Here is a 27,962-nt window from a genome sequence, read left to right on the forward strand (position 1 = left end):
AATTGTGCGATTTCCATTGATCATGGAGGCAGCACTTGATGACGTCGTGTGGGGAACTCCCTGCTAACCCGCCTACCCCACTGACCAAGAGATAGTCATACCACATTGCGGTCCTGAGCAGTACGAGTGGAGAAGAGGTCCGTAAACATTTTAACGGTAAGGCAATTTCAATACAGTTATCTAATGTCGAAAACCAACCTAGCTATCGAAAGATACCTCTCTGTTCATATTTAGTTGTTAGGTTAACACTTCGGCTTCCGAGTCATGTGGAGATAGGTTAACCTAAGTTAATGTGTTAACTACAAACTGAAAGATAAACCGCTGTATTGCAACAGCTGCTCTTTTGTGCAACTACTTCTTATCTTTTCCATGTATTTCCAAACGTTGCGTTAGCCCACTAAGCGCTCCCTGGCCTTGTGTTGAAACATTTTTTTATCGGCTCTTCTCGACTAAACATGTCCCGTTATCGTTTATCGGGATTCGGCTACACTCCTCTGTGTGGTAATTTTAACCCGTGCTGGTTAATGATGTGCAGTTTTTATTCCTGAACACACACACACACACACACACACACACACACACACACACACTTGCTTACTGTCCTCCCAGACCCTCGCTTTCAATACAAGAGCCCAAGCTAGCAGGCTAGCTAGCTAAATACTGAAGACGCCTGCTTGTCTATCTATTTTTAGGTGGTCAGACTATAAGCTTTTAAGCCACACTATACACAGCGGCTGCTAAGGCCTTGGTGTGAATGAAAGCGGTGTTTTTAGCACGCTAAGTCACTTGAGTCAACCATTATTTGGATGCAAATCTAAATCTCAGGTGTGCCCGTTAACGTTACAGAGACGGCCGATCAGTGGATGCATTTTCCACCAATCTCACTGTACTCTTCTCACTCTTTGTGTGTAAATATTAACCAAGAGAAAAAGATAGTCAAACATTTGTTTTAGCCCTGTGCTTCTTGGCGGAATAACAGCCGCCTCTGTTTTGTTCTCTTAAGAAGAAAAAGAGGGGGGACCTGACATAGCACCGTTTTCCACACACTGCAACAGAGAAGCCCACTTCACTTTAAGGAAACAGAGGTGTTTAAATAATTGTAGTTTCTTTGAAAAAACAAAACCGAAATCTGTTTTAGTTGCTGTGTATGACCGCCCATATCCACACAGGGCACAAGGATATGCCCTGAAGACTTTCACCAGTCAAAAAAAAAAAAACAGTGAACGAAGTGAACAGGGAGATGTCTGTGCCAAGAAACTGTTGAGAAAGCAGCTCTTCACTGCGATAAACAGTGTGACTGCAGCCAGTGTCAAGAAGGCAAAATGTTAAATGGGGTTTATTGTTGTCACTGTACTCAGAGCTTTTGCACAGAACGCCTCATTGCACAAGGGAAGCATGCCACACATTGAACAAGCATTTGACAAGCAAGAAAACAGATTTTTTTTTCGTTTAGTAAGGGGTAAAAAATGCGATTCCTTCAGGCACAGCCATGAAAAACAGATTGGACAACAATACCACCGATCATGAATTTCCTTTTTCCTCGAGAACTGGGAAGGAAATGGGGTTTCCATGCTGTCATTGACTATTGTCCCCCCAGTTTTTTATTTTTAATTTAGAAATTAAAAATATCTAACACAGACACACAAACTCTCTACTTTTTGTTTGTTTGTTTATCAATGATGTTGGTTACAGGATGCAATTAAAGTGTATGAGGTGGTGTAATTATTATTTTTGTTAATGATAGCACCGTTGTTTAGGTTTTGACATCTAACTTTTTGAATCTAACTGACAGTAGCACCCTTATGAGTGATGTTTGCATGTGCCGACAAACGCTGTTAGTGGAAGCTTAGGGAAATTTTTGGGTCTAGCCTCTGCAGAAGAGAGAGAAGCAGACAGTGGCAGGAAATGAGGAGAGACACAGTTATGAACAGAGCAGGATGAGGAAGACAAGTGAGACACAAACTCCAAGACAGGGAAAAGCAGATAAAAGGGGGGAAGAAGCCTGCATGTGCACTCACCACAGAGTTTTAGTAAATAAAGCCTTTTGTGAAAGCTACACTGGGCGTGTTAGCAGTGCATACTCATACTGCATACTGGTGTAGTGGTTGTGGATGGATTTGTTTTGTTGTAACAGTGATACCCATATAAGCTAAATATTAGTCATGCACAGAAACCCTAAATAACTGGCTGATTATTTCTCCATTACCTGGGCAGGGCAGACTGAAATAATGCACTCTTGGGCATAAAATTTAACTCTTGAATTATTCCCCATTAATTGAGTTTACATTTATTCCTCATTCATTCATTTGGCAAAAATATACTTGATGTATTTAATGTTAATATTTTTTTTCATATTAATGTAATATGTGGAGTTAGGTTTTGCTGACGTGTTTAAAATTTTACCATTAGTCCACGTCACTTTGTGCCAACCAGCGATTTCTGATATATTTGCAGAGGTGATTGCGGTCTTAGTTAACAATTAACAAAGCTGTGACAGTGTCGGGGGAAAACGAACATTATGGGCATCATAAAAGTGGACCCAGTAGAAAAGCACCTTACTAGAGTGCTTTAGATTGTCAGGTGTGCTTGATAATGTGACCAATGTTATCCTGTTATCCTTACCTTTCTCTCTAGAAATGTAGTAATCTCTAGTAATATGCTTAACCTGTTTGAGGATTTTGTTCACAAATTTTAAAGTTATTTCAGACCAGGGGGTGGTGTGTGTGGCATAGTTTTATTTCGTACTGACATAAACTATACAAGTTGTAAACTTGTCAGGTGCCACAGTCCTTCTGTCAGTGCTTTTGAAGTGGGGGTTGAACTGCAACTCTAGGATTAAATACCTTCTTTCAGAATAAATAATTGTGAAGGGCCAAGGTGGTTAGTTACACAGTGTGCAGTCATGGCTAAAATTTTGTTTCTCATGCACATTGCTGCTTCAGTTTTTATTTAGATTATTTTTGAAACGTTTTCATGATATAGTGAGGTTTAAAGTAAGTTTAAAGAATGTCTAGTGGTAAATAAATGATTTCAACAATTTTATGATTTTATGATTTTATGTTGGTGCCACTGGCTAAACATTTGGTCACATGTGTAGTTTTTGAAACAAATGTCTTTTATTTTACCTAAAAATTGAAAACCAATCAAATTGTAATTGGAAATCATAGTTCTGGGCCACAATGTCAACATATAAGGTGAAGTAAGTTATCTAACAGAAGTGACCAAAATTGAGCTAATAAACAAGAGACCGAGGGCAACTTATCACCTAAGTAAGCACAAAGTGGAAACAAACACTGACACATTATGTAATTATGTAATTACATTATGTAATTACAAAAACAAAAATGAAGGTAACTAAATATGTTAATAACTGTCTATGTTGTGTAGCTACTAGGTCCATAACACTATTAATAACTTATGTTCATGTATAATGGCTTTGACTGGATTACTGTCCAGTACTGTCTAGGATTACTGTCTAGTGATGGCTATTAAGAACCATAAATTCAGACTAGTCTGACAAATGGTCCCTCTTAATATTTATGTAACGCTTACTGATTCTAAGATGGCAAATTTTTTCAAACATCCAAGCACCCTTTAATAATTAAGATCTGGGCATTGCTGTCTGTTTACATCACGTGCCTTCTGGTCACAGGCTGGACTGTTCAAAGTCCTCTTTTTTTTTTCCTTTTTTAAATTAAACTCTACATATCTCACTGAATTATCTTTTTTGGTGGCTGCTTCTAAGTTCACCACCTTTTTCACTTCTTGTTTCTATAGTTTCTGATATATGTGATCCTTATGGTCCAGATTTGTTATCACTGATACACAGATGACATTTAATTATATATCTCTTTTAAACCTCAAGATGTTTCTAAGTTATAGATCTTGCATAGGTGCAAAGACTCTATTAAAAATTCGATGGCTCACAATTTGTTCTGACTTGATCAAGAGAAAACAGAAGTACTTGTTTGTGGCCCTTCTGAGATTTGTGCCTAAGGTAATGGAAACACGAGGTCCCTTTGGCAAAAGTGGCGAAGGGACCTAGAGTTACACTAAGAAACTTGGTTTAACTTTTGACTCAGTTTCAGTTTGGATGTTTGTGTTAAATCTTAGGTTCATGCTTGCTTTTACAACTTAATAAATATTGCCTTTTGTTGATATTTATATAACAACTATTGATTCTAAGATGGTTACCGTTTTCAAATTTCTCCCCAGCCTTTAACAATTAAGATTCTGGCATTGCTGTTTGTTTATGTACTGTGCTCTCTAGTCATGACTGACAGGCTAGACTGTTCAAAATCTTGTGCTCACTTTACCCTTCATATCTGTGTGAACGATATTTTTCAGTGGCTGCTCAGCTTAGCTCCTTTTTCACTTGTGCTCATGGTGAGCCACAAGGTTCTTTTTTTGAGCTTTTTTGGTTTCAATTGTATGATCCTTGTTCTGCACATTTTGAGAACTTTTAAGGACATTTCTTATCACAGATATACAGATGGCATTCAGTTAGAAACATCTTTAGGTTAATTGAGGTCTTGTGATCAAGACCTCAGCTAAAAACTCTTTTTTTTTTTTTTTTTAAGGTTTTCTTTCAGGAAATGTTTTTATTTCCTGAAAGATTATTACGGGGCGATCGTGGCTCAAGAGTTGGGAGTTCACCTTGTAATCGGAAGGTTGCCGGTTCGAGCCCTGGCTTGGACAGTCTTGGTCGGTGTGTCCTTGGGCAAGACACTTCACCTGTTGCCTACTGGTGGTGGTCAGAGGGCCCGGTGGCGCCAGTGTCCGGCAGCCTCGCCTCTGTCAGTGCGCCCCAGTGTGGCTACAATGTAGCTTGCCATCACCAGTGTGTGAATGTGTGTGTGAATGGGTGGATGACTGAATGTGTAAAGCGCTATACAAATACAGGCCATTTACCATTTTTATTTCTAGCATTTTTGTTGTGATATTAGAGATATTAGTCTTGAAAGCTGCTATATAAATGAAACTTTTCTTACCTACTTACCTAAATTTAACCCTTAAAAGCTGATGGGAGCCCTGTGATCCTATTTGGAGATCTATTTTTAAATCCTGATAGAATTGCAAATAAATAAGTGAGAACATTATTTTTTAGAAATGAAGATTTTGTAGTTTTATTTGCATATCATGCATTCAGTATGCCCCAGTCTGCAGTTTCCTTTCACTAATGGGTTTTCAAAAGTCATGTAAAAGGCACATGCAGCAACAAAAACATTATAATCCAGACACATGCTTTGCCAATCTGATCAGCTGTTCACAGCACATCCTACGTTGGAATAAACTTCATCACACTGTCAGCATGAACTATCACATGGTTTAATGTGGTCATTACCTTTGAAAACCGGATGTGACAGGAAAGTTTATTTTATTTTTTTCTCTCTCTGGGGCCTTTCAATGCTCTACTAGTGGTATTGAAAGTCATGTTTGACTTTGTGGCTTCCTGTATATTTCCTGGGACACTTCGATTACACTATTGGAAATAGTTTATTTTGATGCACATGCTGTTGTTTTTGCAGATTGTGCAGAATAATGTCTATTTTTGCTTTTGCTGCTGTTTATAAAAATGAGTGTATATCAATGTCCATTTACAATTTTGAGGGATACATCTTTGACTTTTTGACAAAAACAAAAAACAAAAAAACAAAAACAATTTTAAATTTCTTTGTAGTTTAATTTGGGATATAGCAGTTATTAGTATTGATTCATAGCCATTTGAAATGCTCCAAAGAATGGCACAACAGCATATAAACATGTAAAGATAAGCTCTGGTGGACTTGTTCTATGTTAGGCTAAAAATAGTTAATGAAAAAGCAGCTAAATGCTATATACTGTATATAAAAAGGTAGTTGCACATAAATAAGGCAACAACAGCAAAATCAGAAAACTGATAAAAGGACCATTTGTTTTATTAATAGGTATGGTTCAGCATATTTGGCTGCTTAACCAAAACACCAGCTCTTTTGAACAGCCTCTCGGTCCCAACACTGCTGGGATTAACTAAAATTGCAACTACTTTGACCTTAAGGTCTATCGTTTGCTATCATTATCAAAATAACTCAGAACAAGGTTGGCATTGAGTTTTAGCACTCTTTAAAATCTTCCTAATTAGGGCTTGATCCCCCGCTGTGCGCTCCCTTTGGGTAGCTATAACTTAGCCTAGTTTAAACTTAGTTCTGGGCAATAGTACCGCTTACACTAAATGTATTGTAAATTTTTGTTAATATTCAGTTTCTGTTTTTTATTTCATAGGTTTTATAATTTCTAATTTAATTTGATATGTATTTGATGACTGAAAATAGTTTGCATATTAAGGCACAAATATGCTATCTCATGTGTTAATGCTAATAGCTAATGCACGTGTTAGTTGATTTTACATTTTATTGATCAACTGCTGTTGGTTTAATTGAGCATTTACCGGCCAAGTAAAATGCAGAGAGCTTCAGTACTGTTTCTGCCATAATTAGAAACACATGAAAATTTGCCACCACTCACATGATGCCCCAGTTTCTTGTGTCCTACAACAGCTTTTGGAAATCTAGGCTAGTAGCACGGAAATGTCAGGAAAGAAATAGTGTCAAAATACAAGATGGTATTTTAATAATACTGCAACAAAAGGGCAGTGCATAAGTATGAATATATCAAAGAGCAAAACAGACTTTAAATGTATTTAGCTCAATTTCACTGGAGTTGATGTGTGAGCTTTTAGTTTAAGTTTTTAGTTGATGCAGGGCCATGACAAACACATGTTGGCAAGCATGATGGGTGGGGCTGTTGGTAAGACATTTTAAGCAGATCAAGCTACCACTGAAGGCCTTTTAATCAGCTTATATTTTCCTTGCATACATCTGAGCTGGGTATTTTCCTTTTTGGTTTCTTTCAGGTAGCTCCGATTTCTCTTTGCATCCCATATTAGTTATGGGAGTTAGGACTGCACATCACTAGCTGCTTGCATCTCCTCACATGCAGTCATAGCCTTGTGGTGCTTTGATGGAGCTATAATTTTTTTTTTTTTTATCAAGTGATGAAACAGATTTTGCAAATTATGTAAGAAAACTGTTCCCTTTAAAAATTTAAACAAAGTATTGTCCTCTATAATACCTACATTTTTAGGTACTGTATTGCCATGGGCTGACATGCTGGTCTTCCACTCAGACATCGGCTTGTGTCAGTGTTATGCATGTAAATGCATAGTATAACACTTTTGTATTACATAAAAATTTATAAGAATATTATTGCAGAGCGTATGATATGGTGCAGCCTTATTGTAGATTTTAGCCTATTTTACATGGAAAAATGAACCTAGTAATGTACTTGGGGTAGCTGGTGTAACAGTGACCAAAGGCAGACCAGTACTATGACATATGAAAAACAAATTGTGTAGACACAAAGCATTGCTAGAAAGTCAAGTAAGAGATGATTTCCCATTCAGTTTACGTCAGTCGTATAATGATGAAGCAGACTGCAAAAGATACAGTTTGACCCTACATGGTAATGAGCTTTAAGACTAATCATACCTATGCAATTTTGTCTGGTTCTTGTTGCCCTGGCTTCCACATGACTAAACCTTTAACATACACTTTTATACCTAATGGATTAAGGAGGTCATATACATAGTTTAAATAAAATAGTACATTAATATAGATGAACAAGTAGCTGTTTTCCCTTCCATTTGACCTTCCTTGCCATGAGGATATCAAAAGGGTGCACTGATTGCCTCGTCACGTAAAGACTGTTGAGGTCGCAGAAATCCAGACAAGAAGGACCCAGAAGACTTGGAGTACAGCATAAGTTAATGATCCTTAAAAGTCCAAAGTCCAGGCTAGTTGAGAATCATCATTGTGTTGTGTTTGGATTTAAAGTGTGCTTTAAATGTTTTACGATTTTTCTAAATGACTTAAGCTATCAATTTTCCAGTTTCAGTCAGAAAACGTTATTGGCAAGTTGGGAATTTTCTGTCCAAGTCTGCTAGGTCATTGTAGCTGTGAGACTCGTCTTTGTAGTCAGATTGTTGATAAATGCAAATATGTAGTCAATGCTGGGTAATACACTAATTACTCCCTGTTGACAACAAGTCTTCTCTGTGCTATCCCAGATATAATTTATGAAGTGTCTACACCACACACAGATGAACAGAGCATCTAGCTAATTTGTGTGACGGTCCTCTGGGGCTGTATGGGCCTGTCATCTTTATCCATGACCCATAAAGCCACAGGTGGTTTTCTCATTAGAAGACAGAAACTCTCAGTACATTGGTTGTTGTGACATTCAGCTCCCCCAGAGACTTGTGCAAACACCTATCCTGTTTTTGTGGCCTGTCTCATCATTACCCTTGGCTAAACACCTTTGCACTGTCAGTTAACAGATTGACTTGAGATAACATTGTTTTGTGATAGCAGGATCTTTAAGGTATGAACAGCATATGTTGTAGGTTTCATAACATAAAGTAGTAAAAGAATGATATGGAGTTAATATTTCAACAACTTCAACTGAATTTATTGAAGACTGAATGATTTTTGCCTTTGGGCCCTTTGAATTTTAAATCCAACATGGGAAGGAATAGAAATGGCTCATTTTAATGACAATATTATTCCATGGGCACTTTGTACAATACCTGAAGTTATGCAGTTATAACCACAGTTCATCTGACTTTTTTCAGGATGATATTCACTTCTTTCCCCTTTTTAAAAACAGAGGGGACATTGTCCACCTTTGCATAGTCTGGTCATGACAGTTAGCAGGTATTACTTGGATTCATTCAGTGACTTTTCCAATATGAGAAAATTGTCACTGCAAAATTATGCAAAACTTTCCAGTGGCTGTATCTCGTTCTGCATTTCACTGCTTCTTCTGCTTCTGAAGCTGATCGGGTCACTTCCAGAAATGATGCTTGCGATTCTGGTTTTTGCATTAATTACTGGGCGCATTTCAAAGGGGTCATACCACTCTGCAACACTAAATACACAGTCTGTTATTTTAAGAAAGCAACATCAAGCTGTAGATTAAATGAGAAAGTTCAATGTGTTTATGGCATAGATTAAGTATTATTAAGAAGCAACTGTGCAACAAGGATGTTTACTTTGGTACCGTGTCTATCCTGATATAAAATGCTTAAATGTGTTTAAAAAACAGTTTTTTCCCACAGTAGCATTACTTTTTTCTTAGGCTATATTTCTGTTAATAACTATATTTTTTATTTTATGTCGCCCAAGGAGATTATTCATTCCTGAGTATTCACCACTAAGGAAGTTTTGAAGTATAGTACCAGTGTGAATGATGCTTGCAAATGGTTTTTTTTCTTGTGAATCTGACCTTCTCAGTGGCTCTGTTTCTTAGAAATTGGACCATGGTCGAAGGACTTGGCCTAACCAAATTAACTCATTCCAATGAGTAGGGCTCTCTGAACTACCATGTGATTCACAGGAACAAACAGGGTTACATTTTATCAATAATCTTTCACTGCAGCCAGGTTAGCCCGGTTATGTAAATATTGTCCTTTCATTGTCTCTCTATGGGGGGTGTTTGTTTGCCTGCTGTAAAGGGATACAGATGAGAGCGTTTTGTTCATTCATTGTTAGTGGGCTCCAAAGCTACAAAAAAAATTGTAATTGGATAGAAGTCTTTCAAAATCTCAACAAAGAAAGGGCCAACACCCTTAGATCACAGAACAGGAAGAAGATAAACGATTCATTCCTTTTTTAAAAGCAGTTGTGTGGGAATATCATATTTGTTTACATTGACATAAAATGTTTTTGTATTTACATTTACACAAAATGGTAATTGTATCACATGCAGACATGTAGGTTAAAGGCAACACGAGCTTTTCACATGTGAGATTTATTGGTGCAAAGTAGCGAACTGATCTGATGGCAGTTTTTCCTCATACCCTTAATAAATCAGTCTTCGTTCTGAGCTGTGAATATCAGAAAGTGTCCACATTTCACCACTTACGCTGGTGCACAAGTGACACGGAGGGTGTAAAAAAAAAAAAAAAAAAAAAACAGCCTTTAGTTGGCGGAAGTTCACATAGACCTCTTGAAAGTCAACCAACACCTTTCAAAGGTGTTAGGCTTTCCCTTGTTCACTTTTCTCTACAGTGCTGCATATGCTGTAGCTCAGAAAGTTTATAGAGAATAGAAATTATTACTGTGATGTGGCTGTGTGAATCTATGTCAGGTTAATGCGATTCAAATAGTTAAATCTCACTTTGGCAAGAGTTTTTAAAAAACTTAAAATCTGGAGTTGGTGCAACTCTTTGTTTTATTACATGCCTGCAGCAGCAGGCAACATCCATGAGTGTCTCCTATCCAAGAGCGTTGCTTGCATGCAAGCATGTGACAAAAGAGTAACTTTATTATTTCTAAATTGTGCTTGGTATGGAGATTGGATTGATCACTGCTTAACAACAAAAGTAACTGTGTACTTTTCTTAAGACAAGTCATGTGGCATGCAAAGTCTATAAGCTACAGTTAAATAATTGTCTGATCGAATTATTAGACATTTACTAATGTGTGTATGGATGTAGCTGACATAGTTAGAAAACTCTAATGCTGTATTTTATTTTAATTTACTTTAAATCTTGTGCATAGAATATAATTCGGACCTTTTTTACTGTGGCTTCTCTTCCATTGCAATAGCTTAGCTATTCTCAATGAGAAATGGCTAAATATGTAGCTTAAAAAAAGATTGTGTAGTTTATGTTAGGGGGCAACTAACAGTTTTCTGTTAGTAGTGGTAGTTAATCTACCATAGTTTAAAAGTAAAGAGCCAAATTGAATAACCCTGGGCGCTGTGCAAGGCTCGCAAAATTTCAAAATCTCTGGTAGCCCTTCGGGCAGGCACTCTTCAGTTTTTGGTAGCCCAAAATAAATTTAAGTAGCCCGAATAAAAAAGAGAGCAATTTTTTAATGTTTTGTTTCCTTTACAATATTATACATTAAAGTATAATATTGTAACGGAAACAAAAATTAATCAGAAAGTTGTTAAAATACAAATCACAACAACTGTATAAAAATCACAGTCATCAACTCAAATACTTGGTTCTAATTGAACAGAAATTTCTATGAACTTGCAAGAACTGTGTAGAACATGAATCAGTCTGTGTCAGATCCTGAATCTGAAATTTCCACTGAAGTCAAGGGTAAGGGGTAAGTGGAACCAAGATCTAGGCCATTTGCTTTTTGAAGTTTGCAAAGACTGCTAAATTGTGGCAATGGTAGTTCACTCTTTGCAACATAGTATGCTTTTGAAAGATTTTTCAGGACTTCTTCTTGTGCTTGGTTTATTTTTAGTATGTTTTTTTGCAATTGCTGTTTGTTCTGGGAAAGATATTGCAGACTGGGCAATAATGCATTTGTTGCATTTCTCATGGGTTCTGATGGGGTCTTTCTTAAAATTACTGGTCCCAGTTACAAAGGGGCTTGTCGACTCAAATGAAATGAAACTCACAACACACCTGGCAGAACATCATGTTATTTAGCTTGTCATATTCCAGCCACAGAAATTCTTTTGTCCATGAAACCAAAAAAGCTGAGCTTTCTTCTTGCCTCATAGTCTGATTTGTCATAACTTTTCCGTTTTGTGGTAGGCTTTTCATTGGCTGTCCCTTCTTCACCCTGACCTGTCTTCTTTGGCTCAGCAGAACTAAAATACCAGCGTAAATCCTGCTGCTTTTACACACGTACTTACATAACGGTCAGCGATTCTCTGCGCAATCAACCTCTCACATGTTTAAGCTTGCTGTGGGAGATTTCACTTGTCACGTTTGAATAGTAAGGTAATGAGTGATAAGACGATGTCAGAGGAATTGGTGCGCAATTAATCGTCACTCACCAATCAGTGCTGCCGCTCTCTACACACCATTCGCGCGATCGCAAAGTGAAAGTGAAAGCAAAAAACAAGCACAAATTCAAACGCGATTTCAATATGTCACATATTGACAGTGGATTCATCGATGCCAATGACATAATTACTCAGCTACATTTTCGAAAGAATGCAAAAGCATTGACATACATTTTCCCTTCCTATGATAGCCCGACGGGCAGGGCTGAGGTAGATTTTGGTAGCCCGACTGGAAAAATTGCTAGCCCCAGGACATCGGGCTAGCGATTTTGCGAGCCCTGCTGTGAATAAGAGACACTTGTGCATCAAAAGCTGAAATCCATTAATTTTTTTCCCCTCCACATAATTTGAGTTGAAACACAGAGAGTGGTTACTTTAATGTTAGTGCATGTATAATAAAAAAACAGAACTGCAATTTCACCACATTTGATGCATCAGAAACGAAGCCCAAATAATTTTAATAACACTAATATTAGTTGCCCTTTTAAGGGAAAGTGATGTGCTTGGCTAGCTTCAAATAATTGCACAGGTTTTGTAGGTGCAAGAGTTGTTTCCAAAATAGCTGCGCAGCTGATGATCTTTTTATATGCTTCCATGCTTGTGGTTGATGGTTTGTATTATAACAAACCTTGTTCCAAAAGACAAATAATAAATGATCGGGTTAGTTTACTTTTCAGTTTATATGAAGCAAAATTAGATATTTGTAATTTTTTTTCTGTTGCATTTAGTGTTTTACTCATTTTTAACATATCCAGTTAACGTAATCTTTACTAGTGGACCGTGATTGAATTTTTTTTTTAATTTCGATTTTTTTTTTATTACAAATAATACAACTAATATAATAATCACATACAAATAATAATCACAGATTCCTCTGCTCATTAACAAATAGCAAATTTTTCACTAATATTCATCATAAATATCTTGTTTTTCCTAAATTTATTCGGTTGTAGTTGACCAGCAAGAGGTAAAATCAAAGTAAAGAGGTAGAATTTGGATATTTCTTTCATAGAAAATAACTCATGATAATTAATTGACTAATTGCCCTTTGCCTCTTGCTACATTTTTCTTCTAGTCATACCATGAGCTCCATTTGTTGCTTGTTGCTGCTAGTTACCTTGGCCCCCTGAATTGTTTTACATAGTTTGGAGACATTCCCCTCTTCTTGTCATTGGTTAACTGGCCCAAAAAAAGGAAAAAAATTTAAATGCTCTACAATAAACATACCTACATGTTCCAGCGTGAGTGATCCACAGATAAACCAGCACTGGTAAGTCTGGTTTACTTGTCTCTGTGCACATTTGTTTTGTGACAACATCTGTAGTGTATATCTGTATTCACAGCCCAAATATGCAAGTCTGTACTTCTAATTTCACAAAGGTGATTAATCATGCCGGAAAGTTTCAGCTCTCACAAGAGGCAGCTGTTTATTTTGGAAAGGTTAAAAAAAAACCCCCTCCAAAACAAATAAATGTGCATCAAAATTGATAAAGTCAGATAAAATATAAACACAATGTGTTTGCGTCCATTCATGCAAACATGGAGAGTTGAAAGAAGGAAGAAGTGGAAACAAAGAGTCGGAAAGTGGTGCCAGATTAGAAAAAACTATTTCCCTGCTATCTGATCCTGATGTGCCTGTGCTGGTGAAAGGGTAGAGTAAATTTTGCAACACATAAGAAAGAGTAATTAAGCGCATCACACAGCTGACAATTTAAGCTCAAATTCATTTCAAGCATTTAAAAAAGCGCATAAGTAGTGTTGGCCCAACAGAAAATCATCAGTGTGTCCAACCTGCCAAGTACAGGAACGCATGTCGAGCAGAACAACTGTGTTTTTAGAAAAGCGTTTTTTGAATTATTAATCTGAATCCACTCTTCGATAGTCGCTGTTGTAAATGAGTCACTTGGTCCCACTTTTGGCTCACTAAGAGGGCTATGGATGGTGTGTTTATGTTTGCGTCTGCTTGATATATTGTTGCTCATGGGTGGTACTGTACTTGTGCTAACGCCCCCATCCTTGCCCCTTTTCCTCCCCTCAGCCCCAGCGAACTTTTGCAGGGCAAAGATTTAAAGCACAGTGGTAGTAATGTTTTAATATGACTGCAGTCTCACTTGATCACTTTTTCCTGTGAGAGGAGCCCTTTTGGCAGCCTTGTTAGAATAATTCTATTTTTTGTGTGCAACAGAGCTGCTGAGGAAGTGGTGACTTGATCTGCTTCGCTAAAAATGCTTCTTGAGGTCTTCCCTTTTTCAAAATGATAGTAGCTTCCTTTGTTCTTTATTTCTTTCAGTCACACCATGTGCTATATTTCTAGCTGTTAAACAACAATTAATTATTAATTTTGTAGTTGAAAAGCATGCTCACGTGCTTTTGGCCAGCAAGCCTTAGCTTTATGTGTAATGCTGAATTCCAAGTACTAGGCTCATTTGGTTTTAATGGCTGTGTCCCACTTTGGAAAATACCTGGTAGATAGTCGCTTCAGTTATTTACTGGCAGGATTAGAATGGCTTGTATCAAATATAGAAAAAAGCTATGTTTATTCACCATTTTAATACCTGATAAGCCACGCCAGATGGGGAATAGAAAAACGGACTACATTACTCCTCAGCTGAAAATTGGACTACTTTCAGACAGTCTCTTCTGAAAAGGCATCATAGTGTTTCACAGTGTGTCACAATAAGTGACAGTGATAGTTGGCAGAAGAATGGAAGAAGAAGAGCTACAGTGAGAAGTTTAAACCACTGTCTTCTTTTTCATCTCTGCACAGCTGGCCATCTTGTGAAATGCATGCGGAAATCATCAGTTGTGTTGGTGTGGGTTACTGGAGTGATTCAGCCATGCATCAAGGACTTTTAATGAATCAACTGGGTAGCTGCCTATCAAAAACCAGTAATGGGTGAATAATCATTTGAAGAATGCATACTTAATATTAAAATGAGAGTTGCAAACTTGTCACAGCTCATGTGAGTACTGTTTATATTGCTTAAGAAGTTAAATTTGCACAATTAAGCAAGAAAACATCAGTTGTAAAAAACCTCTTAAAATACAGAGTAAAAACATCTCGTCTCTGTCTACACAGTTGATTATCCACAGTTTATCTGTTAAGACATCTGCTTGCTTGATTTGTCACTTCATAGTGACAAATCAGACATGCTTTATGCTATCAGAGGATCCTAAGGCTACGTCCACACTAATGCGTTTTCGTTCGAAAACGCATCTTTTTCTCTCTGTTTTGGCCTCCCGTCCACACTGAGACAGTGTTTTCCTCACGGAAAAACGCAGCGTTTTGAAAACGCACTTGAAAATGCATACATTTCAAAACGGAGCTGTCCCGACGCAGTGTTGACACTAGAGCTGGGCGATATAAGATTTTTTCATATCACGATATGTTTTTTTCATTTCAGGCGATAACGATATATATCACGATATAAGCCAAATAACTATATTTGTAAGATTTAAATGTGCCGTTGCTCACAAGTAAAATGTGAAATAATCAGCAGCTTGTTTTGATTTAAATATTTATTTCCCATAATAAGTTCAACAGGGTAGATGTACTTAAGGAACATGAGACTTCAGTTTCAGATAAATAAAGGCAAATATTGCAAACTACACAAAGGGCAGCCGCTAAAGCGTTTAAGTTTCAAAATAGAACAAACAAAACAGACTACTAAATTGTCAATTCCACTTAGAAACAAAATTTCAATTCTAAAAATAAATCTTAGTTTGTTTTACAGAAGAACAGACAAAATTGACTAACTTTTGTCAATATCAAATAAACTGAGAACTAAAAGGAAATTCTCAATCTCTCCTTGTTGTATAGCTTAGCTTTTCAAACAGTTTTAACAGTTACTTTAGTCTGACAAAAGCCGAATGACGAATTAGCGCTTTCAGTCAGAGATTGAGCATGCACCGCTTTATTGTATTTCCAGACTTGCTTTCGGCACAATTTACAGTGCGCGCTACTCTGTTTTTTGTCAGACTTGAAATAGCCGAAATACCTTCACACTACGGAACTAGGGCTGTGCGATATGACCAAAATCTCATATCCCGATATTAAGACATCTATCGTCCGATAACGATATAAAACCACAAAAATGTAACATTTTCTGTAAATTCTGTGAATCTCGGGCAGCTCGACTTGCGTGAAGTGTTTCCAGCTGGGCGTCGCGTACCTGGAGTCGAGTGTTTTAACTGATGCATGAAATGATACATTTTTAGACATAAGTTGTAACGGCCGCCGTTTTCTTTGTGAGTATTTATTACACAGCGTGCTGCGGGGAAAAGCCTGTTCTAATGTTTGAGGCTAACGTTTATTTTTTTTTAGCACCTGACGGCTCTTTTTTGCTTCTCATCCGTAAACACTCTGCATCTTTCACGTGATTCAGTTTATTTTGAAAAGTCTCAACAGGATCTTGAGCTTTATTGTGAAAGGTTTATGTGGAAAATAAACAAGCGGACACGAGGTGGTTTTACCATCGTTGTTGCTAACGACAACACATACAAACAAGCGCTTGTCCGTCTGTAGTGTGGTTATATTAAATATAAGAGAAAGAGAGAACTTTAGGAAATTAATATATCAAAATAATGAAAAAATATTGCCGTAAACAGTTTATTTTGCGACACCACGAAACAAACGATAGCGTAAAATGAAACGATAGACGTTTTTCTATCGTCATCCGATATATATCGTTATATCGAACAGCCCTGTACGGAACTTCTATGGCCTTTCTGTTGGACAAGCTCTCCGGCATTGGAACCATCATCTGTTTTTTCTTCGGTAACCTTCGCTCACGCTCTCGGTTGATTTTTCTCTAGTCGGCACACTCATTTCCTCCATTACCTGGGCAGCCCGGCTGGCTGCTTCCCAAACAAATACACGTGCGCCTTGGCACTTGTGCTGTACGTAACAAGTCACGTGACGTGACGCTGCGGCTGTGATTGGTTCGGCTCTGCGCTACTTAATTTTGATTGGCTGTTCTTTTTTTTTCTTTTAAGAGGACAAGAGAGATGAGGCCTATCGCAATAGTTAAATTTTTCTATCGAGAAAAAGTTATTTCGCAATACATATCGTTATCGTTCTATTGCCCAGCTCTAGTTGACACTTGAAAACGCAGACTTTCTAAAACGATGACGCATTTTAGTCATGTGATGCAGTCATGTGACCAATTAAACAAAGATAGCGGAGGGCATTATACAGCAGTTGTTTTGATTGCTCTCAATTTTGACAGCCCTAAAAAAGATTATTATCAGTTTGTACATGTTCCAGATAGCTTTTCTTCAAATTCTTTAACTCTCACTCGCTTTTGCGCATGCTCAGGACTGGAACGTAAGCGTTTTGGGCCGTTTCAATGTGGATGCGCAACTCTGTGAAAACGACTGAAAGCGTTAGTGTGGACGCGGAGCGTTTTCAGATGAAAACACTGTTTTCAAATCTATCCGGGCTAGTGTGGACGTAGCCTTAAGTTCCCATAGGGTCATATAACCGTTACAGCTAATGAAAAAGTACCACAATAACTAAACACAAATATTGTTGACAATGTTATGTTTCAAATTCAAACATAACATTTGTCCATGTAAATACACTCACTGGCCACTTCATTAGGTCCACCTTGCCAGTAACAGATTGGACCCTCTTTTGGTTTAAGAACTGCTTTAATTCTTTGTGACATAGATCCACAATTGTTGGGAACATCCATGATGCAAATCTCTCTTTCCACCACATCCCAGTTTCTCTACTGGATTGAGATCTGGTGCCATTTGGGTACAGTAAACCCATTGCCATGTTCACAAAACCAGTTTGACATTATTTGAACTTTGTGACATGGCACATTATGGTGCTGGGAGCAACCATCAGAAGATGTGGTCATAATGGGATGGACATGATCAGCAGCAATACTCAGGAAGGCTGTGGCATTTACACATGCTCAAAGTGTGATAAGAAAATTCTGCCATTCCCACACAATTAGTAGCAGCCCAGACTGATGATAGAAGGCCGGACGGGTCTATGTTTTTATGTTGTGTATAACAAATTCTGACCTTACCATCCAAATGTCACAGCGGAAATCAAGACTCATCAGAGAACTGCTGCTCAGTGGGTGATTTCTCCATTTTAGACTGTAAAGATGGCTGTGTGGGTTTCTGAAATACTCAGACCAGCCTGTCTGGCACCAGGAGCCACGCCCTGTTACAAGTCATCTAAATCATCTTTCGTTCTCATTCTGATACTTTGTTAAGACAATCTAAGGTTCAATGTCTACATGCCTGAATGCATGATGCTACTGCCATGTGACTGGCTGATTAGATATTTGCTTTATGGGGTAGATAAACTGGTGTACCTAATATTGTGGCATGTGAGTGTACAGGTTACTGTGTTAGTTTGAGAATTAGTTTGTTGTTTCCCTCTGCATGTGTGAGATTATTTGTGAGTAAGCTGATTCATAGACCGAAGGTCGTTCGCACCCAGCTGACTCAGTGACAGCTAATCTCTGATCTGTCTCGCTTGTGAACTGTTAACACATTGTTGTAAATGCTGCTCTGCTTTGCTCCCAGCATGCTATGTTTTCGTACGCAGCTGGGACGTCATGTAGCTGGTCCATGGGGTACCATCGGCATTGTCTTTTATTTATTTATTTATTTATTTATTTTTACACTTCTTTTTTTTAGTTGTGTTTTGTATGTTGCGTTGGATTTGTTAAATGATTGGGTCAAATTATTTCCCAGACATCAGCGGGAATAAATCAGATGCCAGGTGTTGCTGCTGCTGTTGTAGACAACCCAGCTTACAGCCTGTTTATTTGGCCTTGTTTTGCTGGCCTAAATAACCAGGCCTCTGAGCAGATTCGAGGTGAGATGAGGTACTGATGTGCCGTTTGTTGTCCTGCCAAACGGTCAGTCTGCCAGTGTATTTAGCTGCTGCTGGCCTAGGGTGAGCTGGCTGTGCTAGGGCATGACTGCTGGCTGACTGCCCTCCTGACAGGGGTGGGGCTGACTTAGTGCTCAGCTCTGACCTTCATTCTGATTTATGAGTTCCTCTTCTCAGCCTGGTTCCCTCCCATCCTCCCGTTTTGTTGACCCATCAATGTGGTAGAGCAGAATTTGTCTCCAGATGTACATTGCTCTCCCAGAATCACAAGCAGGGCCTCCCTGTGTCGGCCGCCTACATCGCGGCGTATAAACAAACTAATGAAATGCAGCAGATGCGTGAGTTCATCTTCTAGTTGGTGCTAAGATTTTGCTGTTACTGTGCACACTACAAAAAGAAAACTTAAGTTGAAGGTAAAAGGCATGATTTACTGGCAGAATGTTATTTTCTCAGAGTATATGAGCTTTTGTGGTATTTTTTTTGTTTTGATTGATAAGGTTGTGAAGCAACCTGAATTACTTGGTCAGCTAGCTTGACAGTCTACTCCATCAAACTGTAGAAATTAGGATTTATCTGTGTTTGGCCCCGTCTCCTCTGCTTATTCCATGAGCGATGACACCCTGCCTCACACTGTAGATGTTTTTTTTTTTCCTCCTTCCATCTATCCATCACTTTCTCTTTCTTTACATTTACCTCAGATCTGTGAGCCTCTGTCTAATAATAGTGATTTTTGAACCAGAAACCCCTTTTTGTGTTGCAGCTCAAAAGTGCCACTCCATGACATGTATTGTGTGTATTTTTACACCCTCTGAGCAGATAAGAGTCATAATGTGCTCATGTTTGTATGGAAGGTGTCCCATCAACATTGATATGAATCTCATGTTTTTTGCTGTTATTAACGCTTCAGAGAGCTGAGTTATTAATTCAATTTTTCCAGTCTGAAATAAATCTTCAGTGGTTTGATCTGCTGTTTGCAACATGCAACATGCTGCTCTATTAAATGGAATGCGCACACAGGCTTGCAGGTCTGGCCAGGCATCCGGTACAGACCACACCCAGTAGCTGTCGAAGCCGGATGCCTGCATGTAAATTGACTTAGTGCCGTTCACTAGCATTGTGAATCACGTTTTAACTTCTCTTGGGGTGGAGTATGTGGAAATGGATATGAATGTCATCACTGCAGTCTGATTCACAGCATTTTATTTGTCACAGGGGTGAAGTGTGCGGAAAAAGCTTGTGAGGAGAAGGAAGCTGCTGTGACTCACATCTGTTCATCTGTTGGTCCTAGCCCTAAGAGATCTTGCTTCCTTCTTTTTCTTCATCACAGTAAGAGGAGGCTTGGGCTCCCTCTAGGTGCGAAACTCACCATGTGCCAAAACTGGAGAGGATGTACCACTATCCCTTAAACAGCCAAACCTCTTTTAGCCCTTACCCTTTAGTCTGGGGACCATCCTAATCCTCCACATTGCCCACTGGCCAAAATGAGGAAGGTGGTGGCATGGACAGCAGAGGATATTTCCCAGTGGTTGAGCAAAGAGGGAATGCCGGAGTACATAGATGCCCTCCAGCAGATGAATGGCCCTGCTTTACTCAGGCTCACAGAAGCAGATTTCCAAAAGCCTCCTCTCTCACTGGTGTCGTCTGATTGTGGGCAGCAGCTGTTGGAGCGACTGGAGACACTAAAGCTAGAGACACACATGGAGGCTCATAAAAACGGCCATGCAAATGGGCATGTTGGTGGAATATCCAACGGAACTAGTAAGTCCCACAGAAATGGCACACTGAAGGAATTCCAGGACATGATTCAAATTCCCATCCCTACAATGGAGGCTACACGCTCCCCATTCCCTGCTGAGTGGGGGAAGACGGGCATAGCATTCCTCTATGCGGTGGTGTGCTTCGTCACCACCACTGTTGTCATCTCAGTTGTCCACGAGAGAGTCCCGCCAAAGGAGCACACTCCACCACTGCCCGATAAGTTCTTCGACTGGTTTGATAGGATAGAGTGGGCCTTCTCCATCTGTGAGATAAACGGCATGCTTCTGGTGGCGCTCTGGCTCATACAGTGGATACTCCTCAAGCACAGGTACAGTCACCGTCTCAGTTAGTTGTAAACTTTTGGCTTGTCAAAGCTAAAATTTTATTTAAATGGAAATATTATTCTTTTATTTACTTTCTTTGTCTCCCTCTTCCTTTTTTTCCTCCAGGTCAATAATAGGCAGGCGGTTCTTTTTCATTGTGGGCACACTCTACATGTACCGGTGTATTACAATGTACATCACTACTCTGCCTGTTCCTGGGATGCATTTTAAATGTGCTCCAAAGGTATGATATGTTAATTTTTGAGCGTGAATGGTTTGTTTCTTAACTGATTTGGGAGCAAATGTTGTCCCCACTGATCAATCATTGTATGTGTCCATCTATTTTTGCCAGAGGAGTCAAGTAGTTGCTCAACTTTCTTTGGGTTCCTATTTTGCAAATGCTATTGAAGCATTCTCATATCCCATTGCCAGAAGCCTTTATATCAGGGATGAGAAACAAAAGGCCCAAGTGCCAGAACTGGCCCACTGGTCAGTTTTTTTTTTTTTCAAAATTGACCAATTTCAGGTATTAAATGTGTAGTTTAAGTTCTTTGACACTGCCGAAAAAGGGGATTTTCACTTACCTGGCCCACTTGAGATCAAAGTTGGCTGTATTGGGCCCATGATGTAAAATGAGTTTGACATCCCTAAATCCAGGCTTCTTGTTGGGTTACTATCTTCTTTAGCTTAAAATGTTATTTTAGCATCATGCTACTAAAGTTTAGGTCATGTAGCCTACACTGCTCATATTGACATGTTTGGGGGAAATGTGAGGGTCAAGATTATAGTTACTGAAAACAAATAAAATAAAGGTAACCCATACAAATCACAGGTAGAGCTGGGCGATAGAACGATAACGATATGTATTGCGAAATAACTTTTTCTCGATAGAAAAATTTAACTATTGCGATAGGCCTCATCTCTCTTGTCCTCTTAAAAAAAAAAGAAAAAAAAAAAGAACAGCCAATCAAACTTAAGTAGCGCAGAGCCGAACCAATCACAGCCGCAGCGTTACGTCACGTGACTTGTTACGTACAGCACAAGTGCCAAGGCGCACAATGTGTATTTTTTTGGGAAGCAGCCAGCCGGGCTGCCCAGGTAATGGAGGAAATGAGTTTGCCGACTAGAGAAAAATCAACCGAGAGCGTGACCGAAGGTTACCGAAGAAAAAACAGATGATGGTTCCAATGCCGGAGAGATTGTCGAACGGAAGGGCCACAGAAGTTCCGTAGTGTGAAGGTATTTCGGCTATTTCAAGTCTGACAAAAAACAGAGTAGCGCGCACTGTAAATTGTGCCGAAAGCAAGTCTGGAAATACAATAAAGCGGTGCATGCTCAATCTCTGACTGAAAGCGCTAATTCGTCATTCGGCTTTTGTCAGACTAAAGTAACTGTTAAAACTGTTTGAAAAGCTAAGCTATACAACAAGGAGAGATTGAGAATTTCCTTTTAGTTCTCAGTTTATTTGATATTGACAAAAGTTAGTCAATTTTGTCTGTTCTTCTGTAAAACAAACTAAGATTTATTTTTAGAATTAAAATTTTGTTTCTAAGTGGAATTGACAATTTAGTAGTCTGTTTTGTTTGTTCTATTTTGAAACTTAAACGCTTTAGCGGCTGCCTTTTGTGTAGTTTGCAATATTTGCCTTTATTTATCTGAAACTGAAGTCTCATGTTCCTTAAGTACATCTACCCTGTTGAACTTATTATGGGAAATAAATATTTAAATCAAAACAAGCTGCTGATTATTTCACATTTTACTTGTGAGCAACGGCACATTTAAATCTTACAAATATAGTTATTTGGCTTATATCGTGATATATATCGTTATCGCCTGAAATGAAAAACATATCGTGATATGAAAAAATCTTATATCGCCCAGCTCTAATCACAGGCTATAGCATTGAAGCCACACAGCTTTTCTGCCCCCATAGTGTCGTACACCCTTGCTTTTTGCTGTTGTGTAAAAGTACTAAACCACTTCCTCTGGTATTGCAGCAAAGCCTGAAGGATTTGGTCTTCAAATAACAAAGCTCTGTTTGTTATTTGACTCTGTATGTTAAAAGAGAGTATAAAATCCACATAATGTTATGGATATTAACAGGTACTACAGCATTACAGTTCTTTTTTTTCATGGTTAAACCCTCTCAAAGGGCTTCATCATTTATTGTTACTTTAAAGTAATGACTTGTTTTCTGTTCGACTTCATCAGTCTCTCATATCAATGTGGAAATACTTTGTCTCACTCGTCTTTACGAAAGGCTCGCCACAGCATTTCTATTAGGTTGATGTCTGGACTTTAGATGCTGCAATGACCCAAGTAGATTCTTTTAACTTTCAGCCTTTCTGTTATAGATTTGCTGCTGTGCTTGGGTTCATTGACCTAATTTAGGTCAAGCTGTCAGACAGATGTCTTCACACCTGACTTTAGAACACTTAAACAAACAGAGGAGTTCATGGTCAGCTCAATGACTGCAAGGTGTGCAGTTCCTGTGGCTGCAAAACAAGTCTAAATCATCACCTCTACACCACTCTGCTTGACAGTTGGTGTAAAGTGTTTGTCTTGACATGCTGTGTTTGGTTTTTGCCAAACATCTCCACTGTGGTCTTATTTCTGAAGTCCTGTGGTTTGTTCAGATGCATGTCTGTAGAGAAAAGAGGCTTTCTCCTAAAAAAACAAACAAACAAACAAAAAAACCCCCACCTGAATGCACCAGACCAGCACCTGCATAAATCTCTGCTTTTATAGAAATTGTCACTTGCTGATGATTTATTAATCAGATGTAGTTGATTAGCAGGACCTGGCTGCTAGTAGCCTTCATAATTCCTGTGGAAGCAGTATGGGTGTACTTACAGTTTCATGGACCTGCATAGGTTCCTGTGAAAACTTCTCTTTCACACTGTACATTTTGCTTCCAATACAGTTGTTTTTGTGAAAGTATGTTTGCAGAGGCTTTCACTTCTACCAGGTATTTTGCAATTGTGTTATCTTCAGTATGTCATTGGTTTACCTGTATCTAAATAATATAATTGTCATCAGATAATGGAATTTGTGAATTCAAAAGGAAAACTGGAAAGCAATGAAAAAGTTTACATTTTACTTTTTATAATTCATTTGCCCACACTGCTGATATTGTCGTACTTTAGAATTGATTTAATGAATGACCGTGTTTCTTTCAGCTTCTCGGGAACTGGGAGGCACAGATGAGGAGAGTAATGAAAATGATTGCCGGTGGGGGGCTATCCATCACAGGTTCTCACACTATGTGTGGAGATTACCTGTATAGTGGCCACACCGTCATGCTGACACTAACGTACCTCTTCATCAAAGAGTGTAAGTTTAACTTTGTCTATGCTGCAGTTTAATTAAGAATATATTGTAATATTTTACTTCTAGGGTCAGTTCCCTTTCTCAAAGTCAAGCTTTCTTTTTAAAACTGATGATTTTGACAGTCCCATAAATCATTTAAAAAATGTGTTTGGGGATTTAGTTTCCGATTTTCTCTGCTACTAAAATTAGCATTAAGATGGACTTAGATTATATATTTTCGATTTACCAACTAGTCTTTCGGTTTTAGTGCCTTTGGCATCACATTGATATTTCACACTCGAGTAGATACTGTGACACAACTGCACAAGCAAATGTCGACCCTGTGTAAAAGTGAAGAGGAAGTGTTTCAGTCTCTTCATTTTTTTTAATTTTTTTTTTTTTGTCATCTTAGTGTCAGTTTTAGTTGTTGCTTGATTACATAACAACAGTTTCTGTTGCTCACCAGGCGTTTCCGTTATCTAACCATTTCCCCCCCACATTCCCCTCCACCCACACCCACTTTGTTTACGGCTAACCCAGAATGCAGATGAAATGCTGTAGCTTTTTTAACTGCTTTATCATATTGTGGCAATGTTTTTGATTAAATCCTGGTGTTCGAAAGGTCTTTATTTGAGTGTGTCACATGGCACTGCAGTGCTGATTGATACAGTGGTGACATCTAGTGGTGAAAAGAAGAAAAGCTTTAAGTAGTGCTGTAGGGGCACACTGACACGTCAGTACCAGCTGATACAGAGTTGGGAGTTGGAATTCGAGTAGAAAACCATTTTTTGGTGATTAGTTTGTTCTTTCTGGTATATTGAACTTTTTCCCCCCCCTCTCTTTTTGGTAGATTCTCCAAAGCGATTCTGGTGGTATCACTGGCTTTGCTGGACTCTGAGTGCGGTGGGAATATTCTGCATCCTTCTTGCCCATGACCACTACACTGTGGATGTGGTTGTGGCCTACTTTATCACTACACGTCTCTTCTGGTGGTACCATACTATGGCCAACCAACAGGTGAGTGTACCATTTATGTTTGTCTGCTAGAATTTTACTTTTTTATTTTTTGGAAAAAGATAATGTCAGCAAAGTAAAGATGCCTAATCTTGCTATAAAACACAAAATTAGCAAATTCCTCTTTCGCAGTAAAGAGTTGAGCAACCAAACATACCAAAGGCCCCTCTAGGTTCTTATCTATATCAGATATTATAATGTGGTCATGTTGCTTAGCAACCACATACCAGTGGGCTAAAATCATGTGTAGCATAGACTTGTACTAGAATTCAAATGTGATTTGTTTAGCAGTGAACAAAGCTGAGCCTAATGTTACCTATAACTCACATACTCTATACAAGTTGTATAGAGTATGTGAGTTACAGGTAACATTAAAAGGTCTTAACCTGCCACAACAGTAATTGTGGCTCAGTTGTGATCTCTCTTTTTTTTGTTGTGTTTCAGTCGCTGAAAGAGACATCACAGAGTAACCCATTCTCACGGGTGTGGTGGTATAGACTGTTCCAGTACTTTGAAGAGAACGTGAACGGCCCGGTCCCCCGGAACTACCAGCTGCCATTGTCGTGGCGAGCGTTGCAGTGGAACCACAGCGTGAAGTACAGCAGACTGGACATCCAGTGACCCCTACCATGTAAAAGCAGGCGAGGACTGTGACTTCCATAAGTGCTGTTTTTAACCAAGGAAGATGGCACTGTCCGATGTAGCGCTGTCCTTTCACCTCTAGTAACACTCTTGTCCAAATGGGTAGCACTGTGACCCACCTAGTGTTTTCTTTTTCTTCTCTTCTTTCTTTTCTGATAGTATTTGTTGACACAGAGCACTAATTTATTTGTTTTTGTTTCCATTTCAAAGGTAACATACATTTCTGCTTTTATAGTAAGTCTATAAAGCCTTTAAACACTTGTTTTAAAAACTCAACTTGTTTGTCAAAAGGACACGCAAGTTTTCTTTCCCTGTCAGCACAAAAGAATAGTCGATGTTGTCATGTTCTTAGATTTTTAGTGCAAATGGGTCAATCAGAGGTTTATGTAAGAACCAAAATGCCATAAGTATTTTTTTCCCTTTTTTTTTTTTTATAGCAAGTTAATTTTGTAAACTATCCTTGCTAAAATGAGTCAAAGGTGCAAAAATAATTTTTCTAAACATTTCAGACTTTATTTTTCAAAAACAAATGATGTCCAGAGAAGATTTTTAGATTTTTATCTTTTTCAAGATGGATAACTGAGAGCATAAGAATCCAGTGTGGTATAATATGTTTCCAGTGCCTTCTTTTGCTTGATTGTAAACCAGTTCAAGTACTATATGTAATGTGTCTGTCTGCTGCGGTACCTTCCTTGTACCGTGGCGTGGTCAGTCTCGTTCCCATGAATGTATAAAACAACTACGCCAGCCTTACCAGAAGATTGGTCTTCCCAAAATTTAGTGCAGAGAGGGACGTATCTAGTTTGATTGTCAGTGCTCTTTGATGTCAGTTTGTGCTTTGCTGGTTAACGCTGTTCTACCAGAAACAATGACTGTTAATTGTATTTTGTTCATGTCTAAAGCGTTTCCTTTTCACCACGGTTTAACCGCCACCGGCTATGTTCAAAGCCCAACCACTGATGCTCAGTTGCCTGCTACCACCGTATCTGCTAGTTTTACTTCGCAACAGTATCTGGAAAAATTACTCCCTAATTGGACGTTGCATATGAAATGTCTCTGAGGTGCTGAGTTAAGTTATTCTGGGCCTGGACACGTCTTATGCATCAATGCAGAATCTCTTCCTCAGGAGATAATGAGCCCCTCTCTTGTTTCCCACATGGAGTTCTAGTTTGAAATCAGAATTAACCTCATTAGAGTATTGTTGTGTAACCTTTTTGGTGATGAAACGTAGAGGGAAATGTTCAGCGTGACACTTGTGTCGAGCTGAGGAAATGTCAACAAAACAGAAACTTGAATCAAAGTTTCTGACCATGTTTGGAATGAATCTACCGACTTTGTACATGTGCTAAATCAGGCTGCTATCCAACAGTTTGAGGAGAGTAAGTGCAACACCCAAACAATCTTCTTTCTAGAATTTACAAACAATGAGACTTGTTTGCGGTTTGTGGGGAACAAACTGAACCATGATGCACAGAGCTGGTGACATTTTTGGCCATATGTGTGCAAGAATTAATTTCTATGAATGTGAAAATGCGTCCATATTGATTTTTTGTTGTTGTTTTTTTTCCTTTGTGTAACTGTGACTGAACTGTAGAGTATTACACAAAAGTTCATAGATAGGGAATCATTAATCTTGCTATATGAAACTGTAAATTCAAATTAAGCTCAGTAGCTCTGCACTAATTTTTTTGCAATATCAGACAAGCCCAAATAGAGTGATCATATTCTTTAAACTGTCAAATGAAGGAGGTAAGAACGTACCATTATTTTCAAAGCGATCTCATGAACCCAGTAGCGTTTAATCCCAATAAGAGAGTCTTGATGTTTGAGACAGATTACAGCACTAGCTTCACCTCCTTCTCGTAGCATTGTCCAATCATTTCACTTTTACAAAGAATCATCAGCTCAGTTTCAAAGAGCACAGCAGCTCCTTGCATATGGCCATATTCTTGATTTGGGGTTAGGCTTCGTCAAGACACAGTTCTCTTTGAGGGCTTGGATAAGAATAAAGGTTGGGTTTAATGTTTGTCAGTTAGTTTGCCAATCAAGTTATTATTTCTTTTTGTTGTTGTCTCGTCCCTCTTTAAATGTCACGCTCACACTTTTTTTTTCTTTTTGTTTGAGTCTTCATACCAGATATTTGTAAGATATTATAAAGGAATCTACTTGGGATGTTTTTGAATAAAACATTTTACTATAATGTA

The 27,962-nt window shown here is 38.5% G+C and overlaps 1 protein-coding gene across 1 annotated transcript; it reads left to right on the forward strand.

Annotated features, from left to right (window-relative positions):
- The first annotated feature begins 19 nt into the window (after positions 1-19).
- sgms1a (sphingomyelin synthase 1a) lies at positions 20-27,962 on the forward strand. Its single transcript, XM_003438366.4, has 6 exons — positions 20-156; positions 19,925-20,798; positions 20,920-21,037; positions 23,973-24,126; positions 24,953-25,119; positions 25,561-27,962. Exons 2-6 carry the CDS (start codon positions 20,194-20,196, stop codon positions 25,735-25,737), a joined length of 1,221 nt encoding a protein of 406 aa, XP_003438414.1. The 5' UTR covers positions 20-156; positions 19,925-20,193; the 3' UTR covers positions 25,738-27,962.

The sequence above is a fragment of the Oreochromis niloticus genome, linkage group LG13 (assembly GCF_001858045.2).
Source record: "Oreochromis niloticus isolate F11D_XX linkage group LG13, O_niloticus_UMD_NMBU, whole genome shotgun sequence".
Taxonomy (NCBI): domain Eukaryota; kingdom Metazoa; phylum Chordata; class Actinopteri; order Cichliformes; family Cichlidae; genus Oreochromis; species Oreochromis niloticus.

What these genes read in the sequence shown, in the direction of transcription:
- sgms1a (XM_003438366.4), top strand. Translation starts at nt 20,194, where the DNA reads ATGAGGAAGGTGGTGGCATGGACAGCAGAGGATATTTCCCAGTGGTTG. An exon ending in GTACCTCTTCATCAAAGAGT is followed by an intron (nt 24,127 to 24,952) that starts GTAAGTTTAACT and finishes TCTTTTTGGTAG; the next exon opens with ATTCTCCAAAGCGATTCTGG. An exon ending in ATACTATGGCCAACCAACAG is followed by an intron (nt 25,120 to 25,560) that starts GTGAGTGTACCA and finishes GTTGTGTTTCAG; the next exon opens with TCGCTGAAAGAGACATCACA.